Source organism: Marmota flaviventris, chromosome 12 (assembly GCF_047511675.1).
Source record: "Marmota flaviventris isolate mMarFla1 chromosome 12, mMarFla1.hap1, whole genome shotgun sequence".
NCBI classification, from domain to species: domain Eukaryota; kingdom Metazoa; phylum Chordata; class Mammalia; order Rodentia; family Sciuridae; genus Marmota; species Marmota flaviventris.
Genome location: NC_092509.1, coordinates 44,745,301 through 44,766,907, shown reverse-complemented (window position 1 = coordinate 44,766,907; position 21,607 = coordinate 44,745,301). Strand labels below are relative to the sequence as shown.

Sequence of the window (21,607 nt, the reverse complement as noted above, 5' to 3'; positions counted from 1 at the left end):
CTGCACCTGCAAACTAGGCTGAACTTGGGTTTGGGTGTTCTTCCAGGACAGGATGAGCAGAAAGCTATAAAGGCAGCACAGTCATCCCCTTGAAGGATGTTGGCCAGTGTGCATGGCCCCAAGTGAACACCTGCAGAGTAGGCTATAGGGAATGGCTCATGTCCCTGCAGGATCAGGAGACTCTGCTCGAGGAGCCCAGAAACACAGGATCGGGCTGCTCTAGAGAGTGATATAGATGAGTTTCCGTTCATAAGTGGTCAATAAATGGGATTCTGGTGCAAGACTACTTGATCAGAGCAGTTAGTTCTTCACACCTCAGTTTTCTGCGATTCCCAAACACAGTTGCTAGCCACAAAATTGTTCTTGAAAGTGCTTTGATGATGTAATATAGCAACACTCTTTGGGGGGCGGGGGTACAGAGATTAAACCCAGGAGTGCCTAACCACTGAGCCACACCCTTACCCCTTTTATTGTTTATTTTGAGACAGAGTCTCACTAAGTTGCTTAGGGCCTCGCTACGTTGCTTAGGGCCTTGCTAAGTTGCTGAGGCTGTATTTGAATTTGTGATCCTCCTGCCTCAGCCTCCCAAGCTGCTGGGATAACATGCACATGCCAAGCTTCAACACTAAATGAGGCATCTGATCAAGCTGTTAAGATTATAATCCAGAGGCTCTTAATAATAGAAACTTAACCTTTACATTACTAACCTGTAAAATATATTACAAATTTATTTGTATAGAACTAAATTTGGGTATATTGAGGAAAATCAGTGCAATGTCGGTTTTATCAAATATCTTTAAGGAAATCCAGTTCTGTTTTAGGCATATGCACCTGTGTCTGTTTTAGAATACTAGGTTATTTCAGTGTGAATGTATATTTACACAATGAGTACTAACAGAGTCCAAGGTATATATAAACCATTATGGTCTGTTTAAGCATCTCTTTCCAGTTGACACAATGATTTTTCATTACTTTGAAAAATGAGATTACTAATGAAAGGCAAAGTTTTGTTGCTATCTAAATGAGCAGAAATTCCAACTGCATGGCTTCCAGATTAATTGTGGGTATTTATAAGCTATTCATTGATGATTCCTAATTCACATTGCCCACTTAAAACTACACAAACTTGATCAGTTGGGATCCAAAGGCGATGGTGCCAAAGGCTGTGTTTAGTCAAAATACTTTAAGAAATTATTACAATCATATATGAAACCTGCATAGAGGACTTTGCTAAACAAAGAGCCAAAAATCAGATAAATTTAGTCCTTGACCTCTAAAAACTTAAAAATTGCTAAAATCAAAAACAATTCTGATTTTATGTTGATGGGAATGGAACTTAGAAAAATTGAGGTAAATATAGAACCAAAGAATCCCATCATTATTGCTATTTTTTTTTTTTTTGTACTAGGAATTGAACTCAGGGGCACTCAACCACTGAGCCACATCCCCAACCCTATTTTGTATTTTATTTAGAGACAGAGTCTCACTGAGTTGCTCAGTACCTCACTGTTGCTGAGGCTGGCTTTGAACTCGTGATCCTCCTGCCTCAGCTTCCCAAGCTGCTGGGATTACAGGTGTGCTCCACTGCACCCAACTGTTATTGCTAATTTTTAATGTGTATTACCAGGAACTATGTTCTTCTATTGTTAGACAGTTGTCTGTTACTGTAACAAAATATCTGAGATAAATCAATGATAAAGAGGCAGGGTTTTTTATTAACAGTTTTGGAAGTTCCAGTCCATGATTCATTGGCCCTATTGCTTTGGGACCTGTGACAGACAGCACATCATGGCAGAGAGAGCATGGTAGACCAAAGCTGCTCATCTCTTGGCTGGGACACGGAAAGAGAGAAACAGAGAGAGAGAAGGGAAGAGAGAAGAAGGAAGGTGTGGGGTCCCACTGTCCCCTTTAAAATCATGCCACCAGTAACTGGAAGACCTCTCTCTAGGCCCTACTTTTCTTAAAGTCTCCACCACCTCCAGCACTAGGCTCGGGAGCAAGCCTGTGTGCCTTTGGGGAATATTCCATATGGATAGCAACCCCCAATTACTGGGAGCCACGCAGGCATGTGTGTCAATAACTAGGTCTCCTGACTTCACTCTGCCTAGAAAACTTTGCATCCAAGCTGGGCGTGGTGATGCACACCTGTAATCCCAGTGGCACAAGAGGCTGAGAAAGATGGATGGGGAGTTCAAAGCCAGCCTCAGCAAAAGTGAGGCATTAAGCAACTCAGTGAGACCCTGTTTCTAAATAAAATACAAAATAGGGATAGTGGTGTGGCTCAGTAGTTGAGTGTCCTGAGTTTAATCCTAGTACCAAAAACAAAAAATTCTGCATCCAGATCACTGTCCCTCCAGCCTCTGCTTATCCACCTTCCCCCAACAGGCAATCCTACTGTCTCCCACCCTGCTGGGTGTAGCATCCCCCTATTTTTCTCATACTATTTCTCACTGTCTAAAGTTGTTTTGCTCATTCACTTGCTTGTTAGAATGAACACAGGGAAATGTTTAGCTCATCATTATAGCCTCAGTATCTTAAAGAGTTCCTGGGACCCAGTAGGTGCTAAGTAAATAGAATCTGGAGTGAGATCTCTTCCTAACAGTTGAGATTTGTGGTTTGAAATGCTATTTTAAAATGACATTCAACCAGCTGACTCTGACTGCTCTTGAGGGCAGGGAGCTACATCTGTCTCCTCTGCTTCAGATTCTCACTGAGTGCCTACGAGGTGCCAGGGAGGCAGGACAGTCAGTGAGCCTGCATCCTGGCCAAGCCCTGGTGACAGACAGGAAATCCTTGATCATTTTGTGAGAGTCATAGATCAGCAATGCATCTCTTCCATTTCTGACAGAGTCATCTTTAAAAAAAAATTTAAAAACTAGAATAGTTTTAACAGTCTAACTTTTTTTCTTTGCCTTGATAGCTGGTCCAGCTGTTGTTTTCCATATCTCCACCAGCTGATTCTTGCCAAAGAGTGGCGGAATTTGGAAAACACGTGTGTGTCTGTGTGAGCCGATGGTCCCGCTCCGCCAGTCACTACTTCTCTCTACCACACACTTGGAGGGATCTGCCACCTCCCTCTAGGATGACACATGTTTTCCTTTGGGTATCAAGAGGGCCCTTTGGAGCATCATTCTCATACTTGGAGGCTCTGGTTCACGAGCTGGGAGGAAGGTGGCCTCCCTCTCCTGCAGTATGATTGACATGACTCCAGTTGTGAGTGGCTTCTCCTCAGCCCAGGGGCCTCAGGCTTTCTTTACCTTACCTCCTTGCAGACCCTGGAGGATTAAGCCAGGTGTTCTCTCTTTGTGACTCAGCGGCTCACCTTGCCCTCTGCCATTCTGTGTGTTCGCAGTGGGAAGTCGACAAAAGGGAGAGCACTCGGCAAGAGTGACTGGCAAAGAGAAATGTGTGTATTTCTTCTGGCAAGGCCGGCATTCAACTGTGAGTGAGAAGGGAACCTCAGCTCTGATGACCGTGGAGCTGGACGAGGAAAGGGGGGCCCAGGTAAGTCCCAAGGAGCTGCTACTCGGGGACTCCAGATGATACTTTCTCCTGAGGACCTGATTCTAATGAACAAAGACAGCATCATGCAGGGCACTTTTAATCCAGGTCCTGTTCTGTAGATTTTAGACTCTGCCTCACATTTCATCTTCCCACGCATTGTAATATGAGCAGAAGGGAAGAAAACACTGTCTGCGAATAGGAGAGCCACGAAGCAAGTGTGCATGGCCAGTGAGTGTTTCTGAAAGGTTTCCACCGGTGTTACAAATACAATGGTTGCCATTATCCTCTTCTAAAATAGGAAAAGATTTCCTGAAGAACCGCCATCCTGCAGAGCAGTGTTGGCTCAAGAGCCTTAAAAATTCAACTATTCCATTTTCACACCATCCACCTGAAGGAAAGGCCAGAGACTTCTGTAGAGCATGGGGTATTCCCATGGGGAAAATCCCCCAAGTGATTTTTCTAGAACACATCAGAGCACATCTCTACCACACAAACGATAGTCCCAGTGAACTCCCAGTGGTTTCCAGTACCTTTGTGGGTGTCCCCACCCATCTCCCCCCACTCCTCTTCCTCCCACTCCCCCCACCCAGGCCTGCTTACTGACCCAGGAGCCCTCTTCCTGCTCACCTCAGGCCCTGGGTGCTCTTTCCCCCTCTGGACCATGTTCCCATGTACAGATGTGCATAACTGTACACCTCCCGTGATGCAGGTATTGGCTCACATCACCCTTATTTTGTCCAAATCTCCCCATTTGGTTTGTTTTCAGTACACTAGAAACTACATAGTCATTTTTTATCTATTTATTAAAGAGACTATCTGTCCTGGTCTTCTAGCCCCGGAACCTGCATAATGCCTATTGGGTACTAGAGCCCAAATCCAAGATTTTATGAATTTCTTTTTAATGTTTGGATGATCTATGCCACACAGCTCATCCTTGAATACCCATATTAAGGTCAATTAAGAGTTGACTCTGGGGAATTCAGAAAACTTGACTCCTTATGTAAATATTTTTTCCATCTTGAGTGTATGATTAACACACTCATGTGAAGAGAGCAGAGAAATTTTCTCCAGAAATACAGCCACATTCATTCAGCTTTCCACAGCCTTGGGAACCAATCATATTCCTAAAAAAAAATTATAATGAATATTTTCTACTATGGATCACATGTTAGAAATAGTGATTAGCAATGGTTGTATTTTAATTTATTCCTAATAGTTGGTAATTTCAACTGCTTTTTTTTAAATAAAGGCCAAGCATGACTATATCTTAATCATGCCTTCAAAAGCATTCTTAAAGTTTTCAGTCTTAATCTTTTTAGTTGGAGCATCTCATTTTTTGTCAGTCCAACAAGTGGAAATTCATTTTAGACAGATGAAATGCTGCCCCAAATCAGCACCTGATTGCACAAAACAGGCCCTGAGGTTGACAACTCATGAGGTGAATTGTTCCTACCTTTCTGGGCCCCCCAAATGCCAGATCAACAAAATAGTTCCTCTTTAAGGGAAAATGTCTTGCCAAAGTGAGAGTGAGCGGATTCTACTTTAACCTTATTTATGGTGCAGCTAACACCTGATGAGACAGTGCATGAACAGGCACAGGAGGCTGTGGGAGAGGCACATTGCTTTGTGAGATGCTGCTGGGATGATGTGGGAGTCAGCTTTCTCTACTATAACAAACAACTGATATAATCAACTTAAGATGAGAAAAGGGTTATTTTGTGCTGGGAGCCATTAGCCAAGTAGGTATGACAATTTCCTTGCCAGCGTACCCCTTTATTTATTTATTTATTTTTTATAATGGCTCCCAGCAATTTTGTTCATGGTTTCAAACATTTTAGTTCATAATCAGATGGTCCTGTTGGTTTTTAGCTGTGGTGAGGCCACACATCATGGTTCAGGTATTTGGTGAAGCAAAACCTCTTACCTCAAGGCCAGGAAATGAAAGAGAAGAAGAGAAGGGTCTGGAGTCCCACTCTCCCCTCCAAGGGCACACCCCCACTGCCTAAAGACCTCCCACTCCAGCCCCCCTCTTGAGGGTTCCACCACCTCCCAACAGCACCAGCCTGAGGACCAAGTCCTTGACACATGGACCTTTGGAGAATAGTTAAGATCCAAAGTGTAGCAGATGTATTTGCAAAGAATACATTTTCCTCCCAGAATTACTAAGTCACGATTAGTCATTGTCATTGCTGAAAAATGTACTTTCTTAAAAATATGTTTAATTGTGTTACATAATGTTGTATCCATACCACAGATAAAAGTCTCAAAATTCATGTTTCAAAAGAATATTCAGTGTTAGAAAACTAGTGATGAAAATGAGGTTATAAGGCAACAGGAAATATCACTCCTACTTTGTTTAGGAGAAAATACAAAACTGAAAAACACTTGAAAGGAATCTTAATAGTGCTTATCTTCAGATGACAGAAGTATCACTGACTTTTGTGTATATGTCTTTGTTTTTCAGATTTTTCCACCATAGGCAGGTACTGTTTTTGTGACTTTGAAAGCCCCATCACTGTCATCTGTTTTATTTGTGTTTGAATTTGAAGGTCCAGGTTCTGCAGGGAAAGGAGCCCCCCTGTTTTCTACAGTGTTTCCAGGGGGGGATGGTGGTGCACTCAGGGAGACGGGAAGAGGAAGAAGAAAATGCACAAAGTAAGTCACTTTTACTACTGGAATTTGATTTTTTTTTTTCCTTTTCCCAGAAGGTATTTTTATAGGCAAGGGGATCTAAATAAAGTTAGTAGTCTATCTTCATATAGCTGTGGCTTTACCATTAAAGTCTCCTAATGTTTGCCTGATAAATCAGCTTTATGGGGAGCTCATAAACCCCCCTGTCACCCCATGGAAGTTCTTCTGGGTTCCACCTTTGTATGCAGGAGACTGGAGTTTACTTCATCTTGAACTGAGTTCTCATGGTGGCTCTTGTCTACGGTGAATTTAGGAGAATTTTAAAAATTAGTAGATCTTTTATTAAAAATTAGAATCTTTTTGTTAGTCAATATCAAGAGAGAGAGAGAGACACACAGAGAGAGAGAGAGAGAGAGAGAGAGAGAGAGAGAGAGAGAGAAAATGTTAGTTTTATAGCTTTATGGCTTATTTTTACATTTTTAAAAAAATGGTTTTTCTGCAATATGGACTTTTAGCAACCTGCTTCTAATTCCAAAAGTATTTGTTTTCTGGGAAGACCACATGCTGTCATTGCTCAGCATGACTTCAGGCTGCAGGGGCCTCAGTCTCACCAGTCCCTTAAGTCCCTGCAATGTAGTAGCTGCCTTTGATGGCACAGCTGGGAACAGAAAGGGCAGCTTTCCCTGTCCCCAGCTCAGTCATAACTCTGTGTTGCTGACGCCCCCTACAGGTGAGTGGAGACTGTACTGTGTGCGTGGAGAAGTTCCCATGGAAGGGAATTTGCTGGAAGTGGCCTGTCACTGTAGCAGCCTGAGGTCCAGGACTTCCATGGTTGTTCTCAACGTAAATAAGGCCCTCATTTACCTGTGGCACGGGTGCAAAGCGCAAGCCCACACGAAGGAGGTTGGAAGGACTGCAGCAAATAAAATCAAAGAACAGTGAGTGTTGTGTGTGTGCAGAGCTCTCCACAAAAGGGGCTTCCTGGGGGACACAGGCAGGCTAAGCTGCAGAGGGTTCCCAAGACACTCCATGGATGCCCAGTGTCCTTAGAGCAACTTCAGCAAGGGATGTTATGAACATCATCAAGGACCTCAGACATCCCAAGTAGGTAGGTAAGGCACACATGACAACCAAGACTCCAGTCTGAGAGCTGCCCCCACTTTCTGAGTATTTACCTACCTCAATACAAGGTAACATTGAGCCAGGTGTGGTGGCATCTGCCAGGAGGAGTCACATCAACCTACTTGGGAGGCCGAGGCAGGAGGATCACTAGAGTCGGTAGTTCAAGGCCAGCCTGGGCAACATAACCAAAAAAAAACATAACCCTGTCTCCACAAAACGAGGGAGGGAGGAGGGAGAGAGGGAGGAATACAACCTTGAGAAGAGCAAGGGAAATGACCCAGCAACTTGTGAATGAGAAGCCTGGAATCCTTTGATATTTAAAAAGCAAGTGAAGAGGAAGATTCTTAGGCCATCAAAGTGCAGTTTGGTTTAGCTCATTCTCTGGGCACCAAAACAGCGGCTGCTATAAAACTTAGTATTGCATGGAGAGGGCAGAGAGGAGGAAGGAAGTCATGGCCTTCCATCAGGCAGAGAGAGAGAAGCAGAGTCTCAGAACATCACTCTGGGCCATGGAGCAAGAAGGGGGATGGTAAATGATACTCAGTGAGGTATCCAGGGACATTTGTGCCTCATCAAGTTTTCCACTTGGACTACTAAGGAAAAAACAAAGACAAAATACTGAAGAACTCTATTTATTCATTCAACAAATATTTATTGAGCACCCACATGATAACAAGCACAGATTTTGGGACTGGGGACTTGGCAGTCAAGGCACCTGTCTTTCTCCTCTCGAAGTTTGTGTTCTAGCAGAAGAGGACAAGAAATAGTGAAAAAAAAAAAAAAAGTTGTGTTATTTATAAAAATGTATGTTATTTTCATTGCATATTATATGTAATTACACATTCCTCCCCAGGAGCCGGCTGACCCTTCCTTTTCTAACACAAACATAGTCATAAAGCACAGAATGTTTTTTCATTCATTAGTAAAAAATTGCTTTTAATTAGAAAGTAAAAGATAGTGAGCTGATCTGTAGATTTAGTCTTGAATAATTTTGTGCTGTCAACACTTTCTGGACTTATAATATTGACGTTTCTTCTGCGCAGATGTCCCCTGGAGGCAGGATTGCACAGTAGCAGCAATGTGACAATACATGAGTGTGACGAAGGATCTGAGCCACTGGGATTCTGGGACGCTTTAGGAAGAAGAGATAGGAAAGCCTACGACTGCATGCTTCAAGGTAAAGCCCCACCACAAACTTCCATCACTTGTTAAGATTCACTCAGCAATTTATTCAATAAACATGTCTGAAAAATGGGCTGTATCTAACACAATGAACCGGCCTAGGGGATGTCCCCCCGGGGCCTACAAAATGGAAATTGTTATGTGTCATGAAAGAGGTACATGTGAAGGAGGCTGAACGTGGAAAAGAAAAAGTGTTTCTTCTACCAAGAAAAAATCACACAAAGCTCCATGGAAAAGAGATGGGATTTTCACAGTGTCTTAGAAGTTGGTAAAGAAGAAAAGAAAATTCCAGGAAAGCCTATGAGCAAGAACATGATGTAAACCAGTAGAACAAGATGCTGCTTGGTTTGGCCAGCAGCTAGGATGCAGGGTAGAGGTGAGAGTTCTGTGAAGGAGTACGTCTGAACCAGATCAGGAAGGATCCTGAATTTGAACAAGGGACCAGAAATCCTGAGCCACCCACAGGGCTCTGCCATTTACAGAAGTCACAGGAGGAAGGGAAGGTTTGGAGGGCAATGTCAATCATATTCAATAGACACTTAATGAATAATGCATACTCAGTAGATGTTTAATAAATAAGCGGTCATGGTGAAAATTGCCAACAACCTGTGAACTTGAGAGAGAGTCATAGAGGATATGACCATGGTCTGCCAAAAGGGGTAGACAGGAGAAGGAAGCATTATGGGACCTTGTGCTTCATGCTGTAGCTCTTAACCTTTCAGGCACTGGTAGATGCCTGTGAGAAAGTAAAGGATACAGTCCTTAGAAAAGGGCATCGTAAAAAAATGTGGACTGTGTTGGTCAAGGTTTTTATATTAAAGGCCCATCAGCTAAAACCCATCATTTAAAGGACAGTAGACAAAGATGGAACACATGAGAAGTGAGGTCAGAAGAATGTCACAGACATCAAGAGAACATGTCATCAAAGAGGGGACAGTCACCACTGCTGATGGCACAGAGTTCAGGGATTAAGGACATTTCTTTCCAACATTTCCTTGTTAGATTGATGATAAGTTGCTCATCAGAAGTTTTTTTCCGACCAATGCCACATCAGCCCAACAGAGAGTGGCAGAGTGGCCGCCCCAGAGGTAGGAGAAGCCAGTGTAAAGTTGGAAACATTGAATAATAAAAGGAAGGGAAAACCATATGAATTGAGCATCCCTTATCCAAAATGCTTGGGTCCAGAAGTGTTTTGGAATTTGGATTTTTTTTTGAGATTTTGAATATTTGCCCATACATATCATGGAAGTGGGACCCAAGTTTAAATGCAAAATTCATTTTTGTTTCATATGTCCTTCAAACACACAGCCTGAAGATAATTTCATAGGATATTTTTGGTGTGCCTGTGTTTTTACTACAGCTCATCACATGAGATCAGATGTGAATTTTCTGCATGTAGCATTATGTCAGCACTCAAAAAGTTTTGGATTTTGGAGCATTTCAGATTAGGGATGTTCAACATGTAATAGGAGGAATATCAGAATCAAAAGGATGATATTTAGGCACTAGATGATCGAATTTGTTACCTGTCCTTGGCACCATTTCAGGATGGAGCAAAAGAATTCACCTGAGGGATTGAAATGTAGACATGGATGTTGAAATGGATGATTAAAGGAGGAAAGTCCATGAGTGGCAGGAATTAAGGGGACAAGGGAAATGCACCTTAGGAAGAAGATGACATCTTTGTTGCTTATTGAACATCTTCTTTGTGTCCAACTTTATGATGAAAGTTATGATTTGAGCCTGTAAAAATGCCCATTGTTAGTGAGAGGTGACAAATGTAGATGATCTGTAAAGGACCACCTGGGGAGAAAGCCTGTGAGGCGCACAAAAGAACAGACACAGACTGAGAGTATAAGGAGGTGGAGCAGAGAGGAGTGAAGTGAAGAAGCAAAGAAAGAGAAGTGTAGAATGAAGTATCGGCTCCTCCCTCCTGCCGAGTTTATTAACTCAAAAAAGGTTACATATTACCCATCACACCTGACTACACTCTAACCAGAGTGCTAGCTAACGGAGATAAGGTCCAGCTTAATACAAACACAGAGCCTCTCACATCCAAGGACGTTACTATGGAAACCAGGTAGTGCATCCACATAGTTATCTTAACAGCCTCAGGGGGGTACTGCTGGGCATTCTAATCCTGGGAATCAGGGCACCAGTTATGGGGGTGGGGGGATGCTTCCCTGTCTGTTTCCACGGTCAGAATACCTGTAATAACCCATGGGTGGGGTGGGGAAGCAGCACCTTGCAGGACACTCATTCTCCTAGGGGGAATAGTGTGGGCCACCCTACCATACCCCGTTATCACTTCTTGCTGCTACAGAATCAAGGCTTCCTTAGTAACAGTTTTCCATTGCTGTGACAAAAATACCAACACACAACTTAAAAGAAGAAAAGGTTTATTCCCGTTACCTTTCCCAGTTTACATGAGCATCTTCAACTTACTGGAGCTCACTTAGTTCTGAGTAACTGGTAATCTTTTCCAGAAAACTCCCTTGAATTGCCAGAATCTGCTTTGCAACAAAGTGCCCTTTACCAATGCACATTTTTAGCCATTTGTATTTCTACTTTGGCAAATGTTTATTTATGCCTCTTGTACTTTTTATTGTGCTATTTATCTTTTCCTTTTTTAAAATTTTTATTTGGTACTGGGGATTGAACCCAGGAGCTCTTTACCACTGAGCTATATACCCGGTCCTTTATATTTTTTAATTTGAGACAGGATCTCACTCTAAGTTGCTGAGGGTCTTGCTAGATTTCTGAGGCTGCCCTTGAACTTGGGATCCTCCTGCCTCCATCTCTCAAGTAGCTAGAATTACAGACACCTGCCACACTGTGCCTGGCTTACCTTTTCTTTATTTATGTACCTTCATATATTAAGGATACTAACTAGTTGCTATATTATAAATATTTCCCATTTTGCTATGTGCTATGTCATTATTAAAATTTTATACAGTAATTTTTAAATTTTTATATAATTCAGGTATAAATATTTTCCCCTTGGATTACTTCTTCTATTTTTGCAGTTAAACAGGTTTTTCCTGGAGTGGGGGTGTAGCTCCATGATTGAGTACTTGCCTAGCATGTGCAAGGCCCTGGGTGTGATCCCTAGCACCACAAAAAAAGAAAAGAAAGGCCTTCTCTGTCTCCAAGCTCCGATGAATCCTACCTATGTTTCCACTAATTCCTTGAATCGTGTCATGTTTTGCCTTGATTCTTGAATCTATCTGGAATTTACTTTGGTGTACACATGGTGCTCTGTTCTTTTTTCTTTCAAAGATCCTGGCAGCTTTAACTTCGCTCCCCGCCTGTTCATCCTCAGCAGCTCCTCTGGAGATTTCTCAGCCACGGAGTTTGTGTACCCCGCCAGTGCCCCCACTCTGATCAGCTCCATGCCCTTCCTGCAGGAAGATCTGTACAGTGCCCCGCAACCAGGTGAGGCCTGTGCAGGCACAGCTCATGCTGAGTACCTTCCAGAGGGCCTTTGTATTTTATGTTAGTATTTATCAGGCAGTTTCTGTTTGCCAAGTACACTGCCAGAATGTTTGCCTTTCTTGTCTAATTTAGGCCTCACACCTACCCTGAAAGGAAGGAGAATGAGATCAACCACATATTACAGCCTAAAGAACTAAAGCTCTGTTACTTCATCACCCAAAGGCACCAGTTAATAAGTGGAGTGCAGATATCATTTTTTTGGTTCCTTCTATTGTCCTAGCCTTCCTCTCAGATTTATTGCTCCATGGTCCCCGAGTGGACTGCCCTTGCTCCAGCCATCATGTTTGCATTCAAAACAGAAAGAGAAGGGAAGGACAGTGTTAGCCATGTCTCTCTCCTGTTTGACAGATAAAGCCAAAACTTTCCCCGATCCCCCATCAAATTTCTGCTCACATTCCATTGGCCAGAGCTTGTCATGTGGCCACCCCAGCTGCAAGGCCACCCTGGGAAAGCAAGCATCTGCTGAGTTAGCCAGAAAACAGCGTCTGCTACGGCAAGACTCACAGCAAAGCTCACACTTACCCAGGTCTTCTGATCCCAAGGTCAGGGCTGTTTCCACCAGCCCACCATTTCAGGGCTCCCCATCTTGTTGGGACCATCACAGGAGCCTGAGCTTTAAAACCCTCCCACCCTCGTGTCAATCAAGCCTGAAGCCAGCAGCCCCTGAGCTCATGGTCTGTCCCTTCTTGTGTTACAAGAGCCTGAAGCCGCAGCCAGGCACCTGACCTTAACACTGGTCATCCCAGTCACCATGGAAAGTTTGGCCAGCACACATGTCATGCTGTGAGAGACATTACCAAGTGTCTAAAAGGAGCTGCGCCCTGCCCTCTTCATCCCGGGACTCAGGATGAGTTCTCAGCCTCCACTGGGCTATTATTTTAAAGCAGGTTGTGTCCCCAGAATCCCAAAATGCATGTCAGGAACGAACTCAGGATGAAATGAGCTAGGAAGTCGGAGATCCCTTTTGCCGTGTAGAATATCATTCAGGCCAAAACTTGTGGGAGGAAAGATGGGAAGGAAGAGCCAGAACAATTATGAGTTTTAAAGCCCAAACCTCTCTAAGAAGACCATAGACTTAAATCATTGCTAAGCAGTCAGACAAGAGCATGAACGCCAGAGGGCAAGGAAGATGTGCTGTCCAGCTTTTATTCTGCTCTTTGGAGATACATGGAAGCTGACAGACCCTTGAGGGTTTAGCTGGACCCTACATATATCCAGAAGGGCCTTGGGCAGGCCTGGGGTTGCGCTGGGGTGAGGGATGAGGACTCAGAGGAGAAGGAAATAAAGACACCTCTATTCTCTGCCTAAAAGGCTTTCCCAGGTTAACTACCAAAGGGCTGAGGTGTGCCAGGGCCTTCCATGTGTGCCTTTGCCTCTGCGCTTCAGGGAGCTGTCACCCCTGACAGGGCAGGACGGGGAGAGGCACCCCTGACATTTAGGGCAGAGGAGAGGAAGTGCCAAGCAGCAGCTTCTGATTATGTGGTTCTCTTCTCACACTCCCAGCACTTTTCCTTGTTGACAATCACCATGAGGTGTACCTCTGGCAAGGCTGGTGGCCCATCGAGAACAAGATCACCGGGTCTGCCCGCATCCGCTGGGCCTCTGACCGGAAGAGCGCCATGGAGACCGTCCTCCAGTACTCCAGAGGTGAGAGCTGTCGGCAGGGACGGGCTGGGGACCCTCCAGAGGCCCAGGCCCATCTTACCTTTCTGCACTTGCCCACCAGCCTTGATAAAGCCAGGCAGATGGCAGCAAACCAACTTTTCCCCTTTCACTTTTTGAGGCTTATGAATATCATGATCAGTACATTCTTGGCTGCCATCATAAGTGAGAATTCATTTTATCTTTCCTATTATGAGATCATCCAACTTGTATCATCATCCAGCCTAAAGGTGTATTGTGGAACACTCCAGAATAACTAAACCCCTATTGCCCTGGGGATTAATAATGCCCTGAGACAAGCTGACCTCTTCCCATTATCTGCAGGCAGCCGTTGACAAGAAATCTCCCCCAAACTGGCTGAAAAGTCGATGTCAACCTTTTTGTCATTTGTTATTATTTTTAGTATCACCTCCAAAAAGAAAGACTTATAGTTCATCCTCCTGAAATATGTGGTCTTTTAGATGACATAAAGATGCCAATAATTAATTTCTTATCTGAATGTTTATAGTTTTATCAATTAGCTTGATATCACTAAGTATGTACAATTGATTCTCGAAAAGCTCTTTCATAATAAATAGCTTTTTAAACTTTGCACCAAATGTCAAAGCCACAGTGGACGTATAAAATGCTGTCATTAGCAGCCTAATGCTATTACAACTTTGTCCTATGTTGGGAAGTCAGAGGAAACCCTCCTGAGGTGAATAAGGAGGAAGTAAATGTCCCATCAGGAAGAGACTTCAGCCCTTCCAGGGACTCAGAAGCATTTTTGTTGGTTTCAGGAGGGAGAGTCAGGTCGATTCCATGTTACTTCTATAGCCATAGGCATGAAATTAACATTTTATATAAACTTCATCTATGTGTTGTTATGAACTATTCATAACCCACATTTTGAGCATAAGAGTTCTGAGCCAAAGAAGAAGAGATTTCAAAGGAAAACAGAGGAAGACAAGGCCCTTGGTTCTGCCAACATTTACATTCTGTGTAACTACAGGAAAGAATCTCAAGAAACCGCCCCCCAAGTCTTACCTTATCCACGCTGGTCTGGAACCCCTGACGTTCACCAACATGTTTCCCAGCTGGGAGCACAGGGAGGACATTGCTGAGATCACAGAAATGGTGAGCACACTCCCTGCCCCTGCCTTCTAGACCACTGGTGGATGTCACCTGGGGAAGACGCATCCAATTGCACTTTGAGAGTGGGAACACATTCTGTCTTTTGCAACATGCTCTCCTGTCTACATAGAATTAGCTTAGGAAATGGAGAAGCCTATTGGGAAATCAACTGAACTCTTTTGGTTATTTTCCACACAAGTACTCAGATTTCAAATACTTACAGGCAAAGATGAATCTAATTAGTTTGAAGACTATCTATAAATAAAAGCTGCCACCTCTTCATTCTGTTAGCTTAGCAAACCTATTGCTTCTCAAGGTCCATGTGATGTGGGCCAAGTCAGGACATTTCAGATGTTAGCCTTGTGTAGAAGAGACACAGAATAAAATGGTGAAGAATGGGTGTGTTCACATAACTCAGGGGACGAATGTGTCGTGACTTTCATGAGAAGGTATTGCTCAGTATCTCGTAAATTATTGTCTTTTATGCGACTGCCTGGTATACATGAGATATCCATGGCACCTTTTATCTACAGAAAGATATTCTTATCCAGAGTGTTTTATTTTCCAGCCTCAGAGAAAGAAGCTATGTAGAATTTAATTTATGAGTTAAATTCATTCGCTAGCTGTACCAATTCCAAGGGTTTCTTTGGTTTGATGGCAGAGTTTCGTTCCATTTTGATTTGGTTGCTATGTAGGAGAAAACTGCTTTTCTGGGAGAAAGAACCTGATTGTATTTTATAGGAAATGTTGAGTAGTTTTAAACAAACAAAAAAGAATCTGCAGCAGCATGTCAATAGAGAGAGCCTATGTAATACTGCAAACGTTGCTGCTTTGTCCAACTTCTCTTTTTGTTTTTGGTGCTAAGGATGTAACCCAGGGCCTTGGATGTGCCAGACAAGCACTCTACCATTTAGCTACATCCCTGGACCCTTTAGCCTGTCTTTCTTTAACCAAATGGATTTGATCTACACAAGGAAAGGGCTGATTGAAGCCTGATCTCTGACAAAGAACAAGATGGTCCTATTATAAATAATAAATATAAACAATAATACATAAATAGTAAATATGGGCTTGCCAAACCCAAAAGCTGCAAGGATTACCAGCACCACAGCTGCCTCCTACTGTCCAAGCTGAAGAATGTGAATTGCCATCAGAGTTCTGTCCTCACTGCAGGTCCTTGGGGGTCAGCCATGGGCCATGTAATGAGGTACAGGCCTGTGGGATCTCAGCCAGTGAAGGACCGGGCTTCCCACACCAGCAGACTGGACCTGTAATTAAGATTCACTGAGTGCTCACTCTGCGCTAGGCACTGCTCCAAGTACTTTACATTTACTTTTCTCATTTAATTACCAGGACAGTCCATTAAGATTCATCTTATTTTTATCCCTGTTTTGCCAGTGTAGGAGCAGAAAGCAGAAAGTCACTTGTCCTACGTCTCAGAGCCAGTGAAAGGCACAGGCAGGCTCATTTCTAAGACCCCTCTTGACCACTGGTCTGAATTTGGCAACAGATCAGAGTCATTCATTTCCCCCATCCACCTGCCCAAAGGGAAGGCAGCCCGTCTGGGATCCAAGTTTAATGGAAGAAGATAATTTATCCAGAAAAACTGTTCAGATTAAATGCACACACTTGTTTAAGAACAAAAGAAAATCGATCTATTCTCAGAATGTTCTAGGTACATTTGGTGTGTGTGTGTGTGTGTGTGTGCGCGCGCGCGCTGAGGGGATGAATCCAGAGCCCTGTGGGTGCTAATTTTATTCTATTATCTGGATGTTTAGACTTCAGATTCAATAATCTTATTTCATAATTCACTCTTGGGAGAGTCCCTAAACATTTATTTTCCTAGTGGTGCTGGTGATCAAACCTAGAACCTTGTGTATGCCAGGCAAGCACTCTACCACTGAGTCACACGCCAACCTTCTCAACACATTTTTTGGAGGCAGCCCTGACACAGGATCTATTTGAAACTTCATGTAGGGCAAAAAATCATCTAGAAGTCAGGAGAACCTTGGGGCCGTGGGCTGTTCCCCTACGTTCAACAGCCCTCTTCTCTGACAGTGATTGCAAGCACTTGATAAAACGTGTTCAAATGTGGGATACACTGAGTTCTCTCCGCTCCCTCCTCTTCAGGACATGGAAGTTTCGAATCAGATCATCCTTGTGGAAGAGGTTTTGGCCAAGCTCTGCAAAACCATTTATCCACTGGCTGATCTCCTCGCCAGGCCACTCCCGGAAGGAGTAGATCCTCTAAAGCTTGAGATTTATCTCACGGATGAAGACTTTGAGGTGAGTATTACTTCAGGTGGATGGGAAGGAGGCAGCAGCCCTGTTCGGAGCAGCCTTTCACTCAGGCTGGCTTTTCTTGTCTTCCACTAGTTTGCACTGGACATGACAAGAGATGAATACAACGCGCTGCCCACGTGGAAGCAGGTGAACCTCAAGAAAGCAAAAGGCCTGTTCTGAGTGGGAGAGGAACTGTGGTGGTCACTTTCAATACCACTGGACCAGAAAAAATGAATATTTTTTTGGACTGGTATTTTTTTTTTTTAAAGAATAGTATTTTTAAAACAAGAGTTTTTCAGAACCTGACCTTATTAACTATTCTGCGCATCCCAGAGTTGTGCATTTTGTAAATGTTTAAGAGAACTCTTTGGAAACTACCTTTCCACAGTTCAGGGGTGATGTCAATAAAAGCATCAGTCATAAGCAGCGAGCGACTCCCCAGCAGCGGTTACAGCACTGCCCTCTTGGTCCAGCAAAAGCATTGCCTTTTTTTGGTTCGTTTGTGTTTTTTTTTTTTTTTTGAAGCAGTTCTCTTTATAAAGTGTTATTTTGATAGTTTGTGGATTCTAAAATATATATATTTATATAAACACCGTATAAATCAATATGTATTTAACAAAGCAATATGTATTCATTCACTTTTCTGTTGTTGTTGTTTTTTGGTGTCAAAATATTATTAAAAGGTAGATGGAGTTGCTTCTGTTGAATTAGGTCTGCCACCCATCTGTATGCTCACGTGCGATCAGAAGCCTTCCTTCGGCGTTAGTCTGACTTGTTCTGAGTACTGCTTCCGGTGCTAAAACGAACAAAGCATTTGTACTTAAGAGCATGGACTTTGGCGAGTCTGTGTGAAACCAACCTTTCTACCTTAATATCTCCCCCAAAATGTATAGTGCCTTGATTTATGTACAGTTTATATACAGAAATGTTTGCTCTGCATTTTTTTTGATGATGGTTTGGAACATTATTTACAGTTTTACTCTCAAATAGTAGAAATAAAAACATCTCAGTTTCTAATAACTATTGTAAACATTACACATGTCATTTTGTGACAAGACTCCCAAATAAAGACTTCAGGATAATCACAACAATTAACTGATTGATTCACATTAAATTCCAAGCATGTTCTTTGATGGGGGAGGAAACAGATTTTGTTTTTATAATTGTCAACCTCGTACCACTATTTTGCCATTAAATATTCGCTGTTGTAACTTTGAATTTAGTTTAGGGCAGTATTGTACACAAGGTCGTAAATAGATATTTGACCCATGAAATTAATTCTGAGTACTATGGTGAAGACATAGTTTTACAGAGCATCATCAGAAGCTTTTAACTCTACCACTATGTACATTTCAGTTTCAGGACCTCGGTGCCTTTCAAAAAAAGAGTGGATGTTTGAGGTACATGGGAAACAAAGTGAGTCTGGAAACTCCTTTGCAAGTTCCTGTGTTCTTAATATACCAAATCCAGGGCTGGGGATGTAGCTCAGTGGTAGAGCACTTTCTTAGCATGCTCAAGGCTCTGGGTTTCATCACCAGCACCACATATGACAAGAAATAGAGAGAGAAGGAGAAAGAAAGAAAAGGCAGAGAGAGAGAGGGAGAGGGGGAGAGGGAGGGAGGGAGGGAGAAAGAGAGAGAGGAAGGGAGGGAGGGAGGGAGGGAGAAAGAGAGAGGGGAAGGGAGGGAGGGAGGGAGGGAGAAAGAAAGAGAGAGAGAGGGAGAGGGAGAGAGAGAGAAAAAAAAAATCCATGGTTTTGAACAGATTCTACCATGAATCATTACAGTCCTTTCCCGATCCTTTTTAGTCTAAGTTTAACATATTTTATAATCACACATTTGCCTTAAACTTTATAAAGATGTGTCCCATCCTAGGACTGTACTAGGGTCAGGGGCTTATGAAACACTCCTGGTCCCACCACATTATGATTGTGTGATACTGGGCAAGCACTGAAATTACCCACCGTGGCTTCCTTAAGAAAGGAGACAGTAACTAGCTCTCCTGCCTGCATCACAGGATTCTTGGCAAGGACAAAGTAGAAGCTCTTAAGAAATTGTCAAGTGCTAGATACCTGCTGTTATTAATATTATTGTGATGATAGCTGAAAGAGGAAAGCATGAGCATTGAGGACCTTGTGCACCTAGAAATTATAGATCAAATAAAACCAAGTGGCGTCTGTGGGAAAACCTGGGGAGTATCACAAAGAGGGAGACTGAGCTGCCAGCATCTGTAGCAGACTAGAAATTCACCTACATTCTTAGACATACAGAAAGTATATTAGGGTTCTCCAAAGAGACAGACAATTGGAGATAAGTGATTGATAGATGATGGGTGAATAGATGATGATAGATGATAAATACATGATAGATATAGATGATAATCATGATGAAGATTGATAAATAGACAGAAATGACAGATGGATGATAGGGAGTTTAGGCTGTCTGCTGGCTGGAGACCCTGGAAAGCCCGTACATGGCTGTCCAAAAATAAAGTCTTCAGAACCAGAGATAGCCCAGGGAGCTAGCTACTGGTACAAGTCCTAGTGCCCAAGGACTGAAGAACCTAGAGTTTTGATCTCCACCACAATGAAAGAAGAGTGCATTCTTGCTCCAGGAGAGAGAAAGACAATTCACTTTTCTCTGTTTGGGGGTTTTCAGGGGGCGGGGAGCAGCAGGTGGGATGGTGCCTGCTCTTACTTAGGATAGATCTTCCCCCTTTCGGTCCATTCAGATTCACACACCAGTCTCCTCTGGAGATTGTAACCTTCACAGCTACACCAAAATAATGCTTTGCTAGTTCCCTAGTATTCCTTCATCCTGTCAGGGTGACACCTAAACTGAACCTCACAGCAAGTAACAAGTTGCTATAGGAACCCATTGGAGAGTCTCCTGTAATTAATAAATAAGTCAGGCGTCATCAGCAAGATCCATTACAGCCAGATCACCCCGAAAGTGCTTGAAATCGTGTGTCTCTGCTTGTATTAAACACTGCCCCCCAGTGAAGAGCTGTCAGTCTGCCTCAGGCCTCTTTGTAAACAAGTCACCCCATCCTCTGTCACTAGCTCACTTTTTACCTCTTTTCCTCTGGATTGTTTCTTGCCTCTCTTTCCTGCTTCCCAAACCAGACTCTTCCTTACATGGGTTTTCAGATGCACTGGGACCCTCAGCTGCAGCCTTTCTCCTTTGCATCCCTGGACAGGACCCACCCTAAAAATTTAAACTGATGAATCCTAATGAAACTTGGCCCTTTAAGTTTGTCAGGGGACTTCCCCCTTGGCCAAAGGCCCCTACAAAAGCCACTGCCCTAGGAAGATTTGATTGAACCCAGCAGGATTAGAGACGTGGATTCTCCTTAGTTTGCTACTTCAGGACTGAGGGGCTGTGTTTGGGTTGAGATCCACATCACAGCTGCAGGGGGATAGATGGAATGTCATTTGCTCTGAAGCTTTGCACAAACAGGAGCAATTTCCAGAAGAGCGGAATGACCATACCTGTTTGTTCCCCTTGGGCTTTCCCCAGCTCAGAGGGAGGGAAAACCTACTCAGGAGTCCCCTTCTCTCTTATTTTAGAATTTTTTTCCCCACTCTTAAGAATTTCCATTTGAGTAAAAAAAAAAAAAAAATGTATTCCAGATACAGTTCGAGAATCAATTTAGGTCTCCAGTTTTATTGATTTTCTAATAATAACTGGTGTGCTCTCTGTCTACACAGAGACTGGTACAGACACATTCAGGGAAGCAACATTCATAAAAGTCTAAAATCTATAAGCAGATCCTGACCATCCACTGAGAAATGAATAAACAAAATGTGGTGCTTACATGCAATTGACTACTGTCCAACAAAGGAAGGGACAGATATTAGTGTATACCCATGATGAAGAGGCCAAGTCCAGAAGGCCACATGCTGTGTGATTCTGTGTACATGAAACTTCTGAAAAAGGCAAATCTACTTAGAAAGTATACCCAGAGTGGCCAGGATTGCAAATTGGTTCAAAGAATTTGTGAAGGAATGATGAAAACGTTATAAAACTGGATTGTACTGATGGTGGCACAACTCTACAAAGACACAAAAAGTTACAGAACTGTTCACTTAGATGGGCACACTTTATGCCATATACCTCAAGGGAGGTATATACAGTTCTTAAAAATAGTAACTCTTGGTCTATGTGTAAACTCTCAACATTACATGGATATATAACTTAGCAATTGAAAATCAAGGATAATCCCACTTCACAAACACACATACCTTAACAATTTATATTCTTCGACAATTTTCTTTACATCTATTAACATAGATGTATAGGTCCATATAATTTTTAGAACAAAAATTATATTGGTTCTTCTTGGACACTGAGCCTTGGATGTTTTTGTGTTCATATTTGGTTCTGAGGTCACATGGGACACAGAGTGAAAACCTAAATCAGTAATTGTTCAGGACCCCAACCTCACCAACAAACCCTCATCCTCTCTACCCATTCTTCATTCCCTGCTGGCCGGGAGCAACATCAATCAAGGGCCCAGAGACAGAAAGTGAGGGTTAGCTTTCAGGGCCTTTCTTGATCTCAGAGCCAGAGGAAGGACCCAAAGTGTAGTAATATGAATGCAAACATTTGAAAAC

General features: G+C 42.9%; 1 protein-coding gene across 10 annotated transcripts in view; it reads left to right on the top strand.

Moving 5' to 3' along the window:
* The window catches only part of Svil (supervillin), a 232,250-nt gene extending 214,163 nt beyond the window's left edge, over positions 1-18,087 (top strand). For all 10 annotated transcript variants that reach the window (XM_071599931.1, XM_071599930.1, XM_071599932.1 and 7 more), the window contains 9 exons: positions 3,353-3,504; positions 6,054-6,159; positions 6,866-7,073; positions 8,301-8,434; positions 11,719-11,874; positions 13,438-13,581; positions 14,588-14,712; positions 16,840-16,995; positions 17,086-18,087. In XM_071599931.1, the coding sequence (XP_071456032.1) occupies positions 3,353-3,504; positions 6,054-6,159; positions 6,866-7,073; positions 8,301-8,434; positions 11,719-11,874; positions 13,438-13,581; positions 14,588-14,712; positions 16,840-16,995; positions 17,086-17,172 (1,268 nt within the window). In that variant the 3' untranslated portion in view covers positions 17,173-18,087. The remainder of the gene's footprint in view (positions 1-3,352; positions 3,505-6,053; positions 6,160-6,865; positions 7,074-8,300; positions 8,435-11,718; positions 11,875-13,437; positions 13,582-14,587; positions 14,713-16,839; positions 16,996-17,085) is intronic.
* The last annotated feature ends 3,520 nt before the right edge of the window (positions 18,088-21,607 follow it).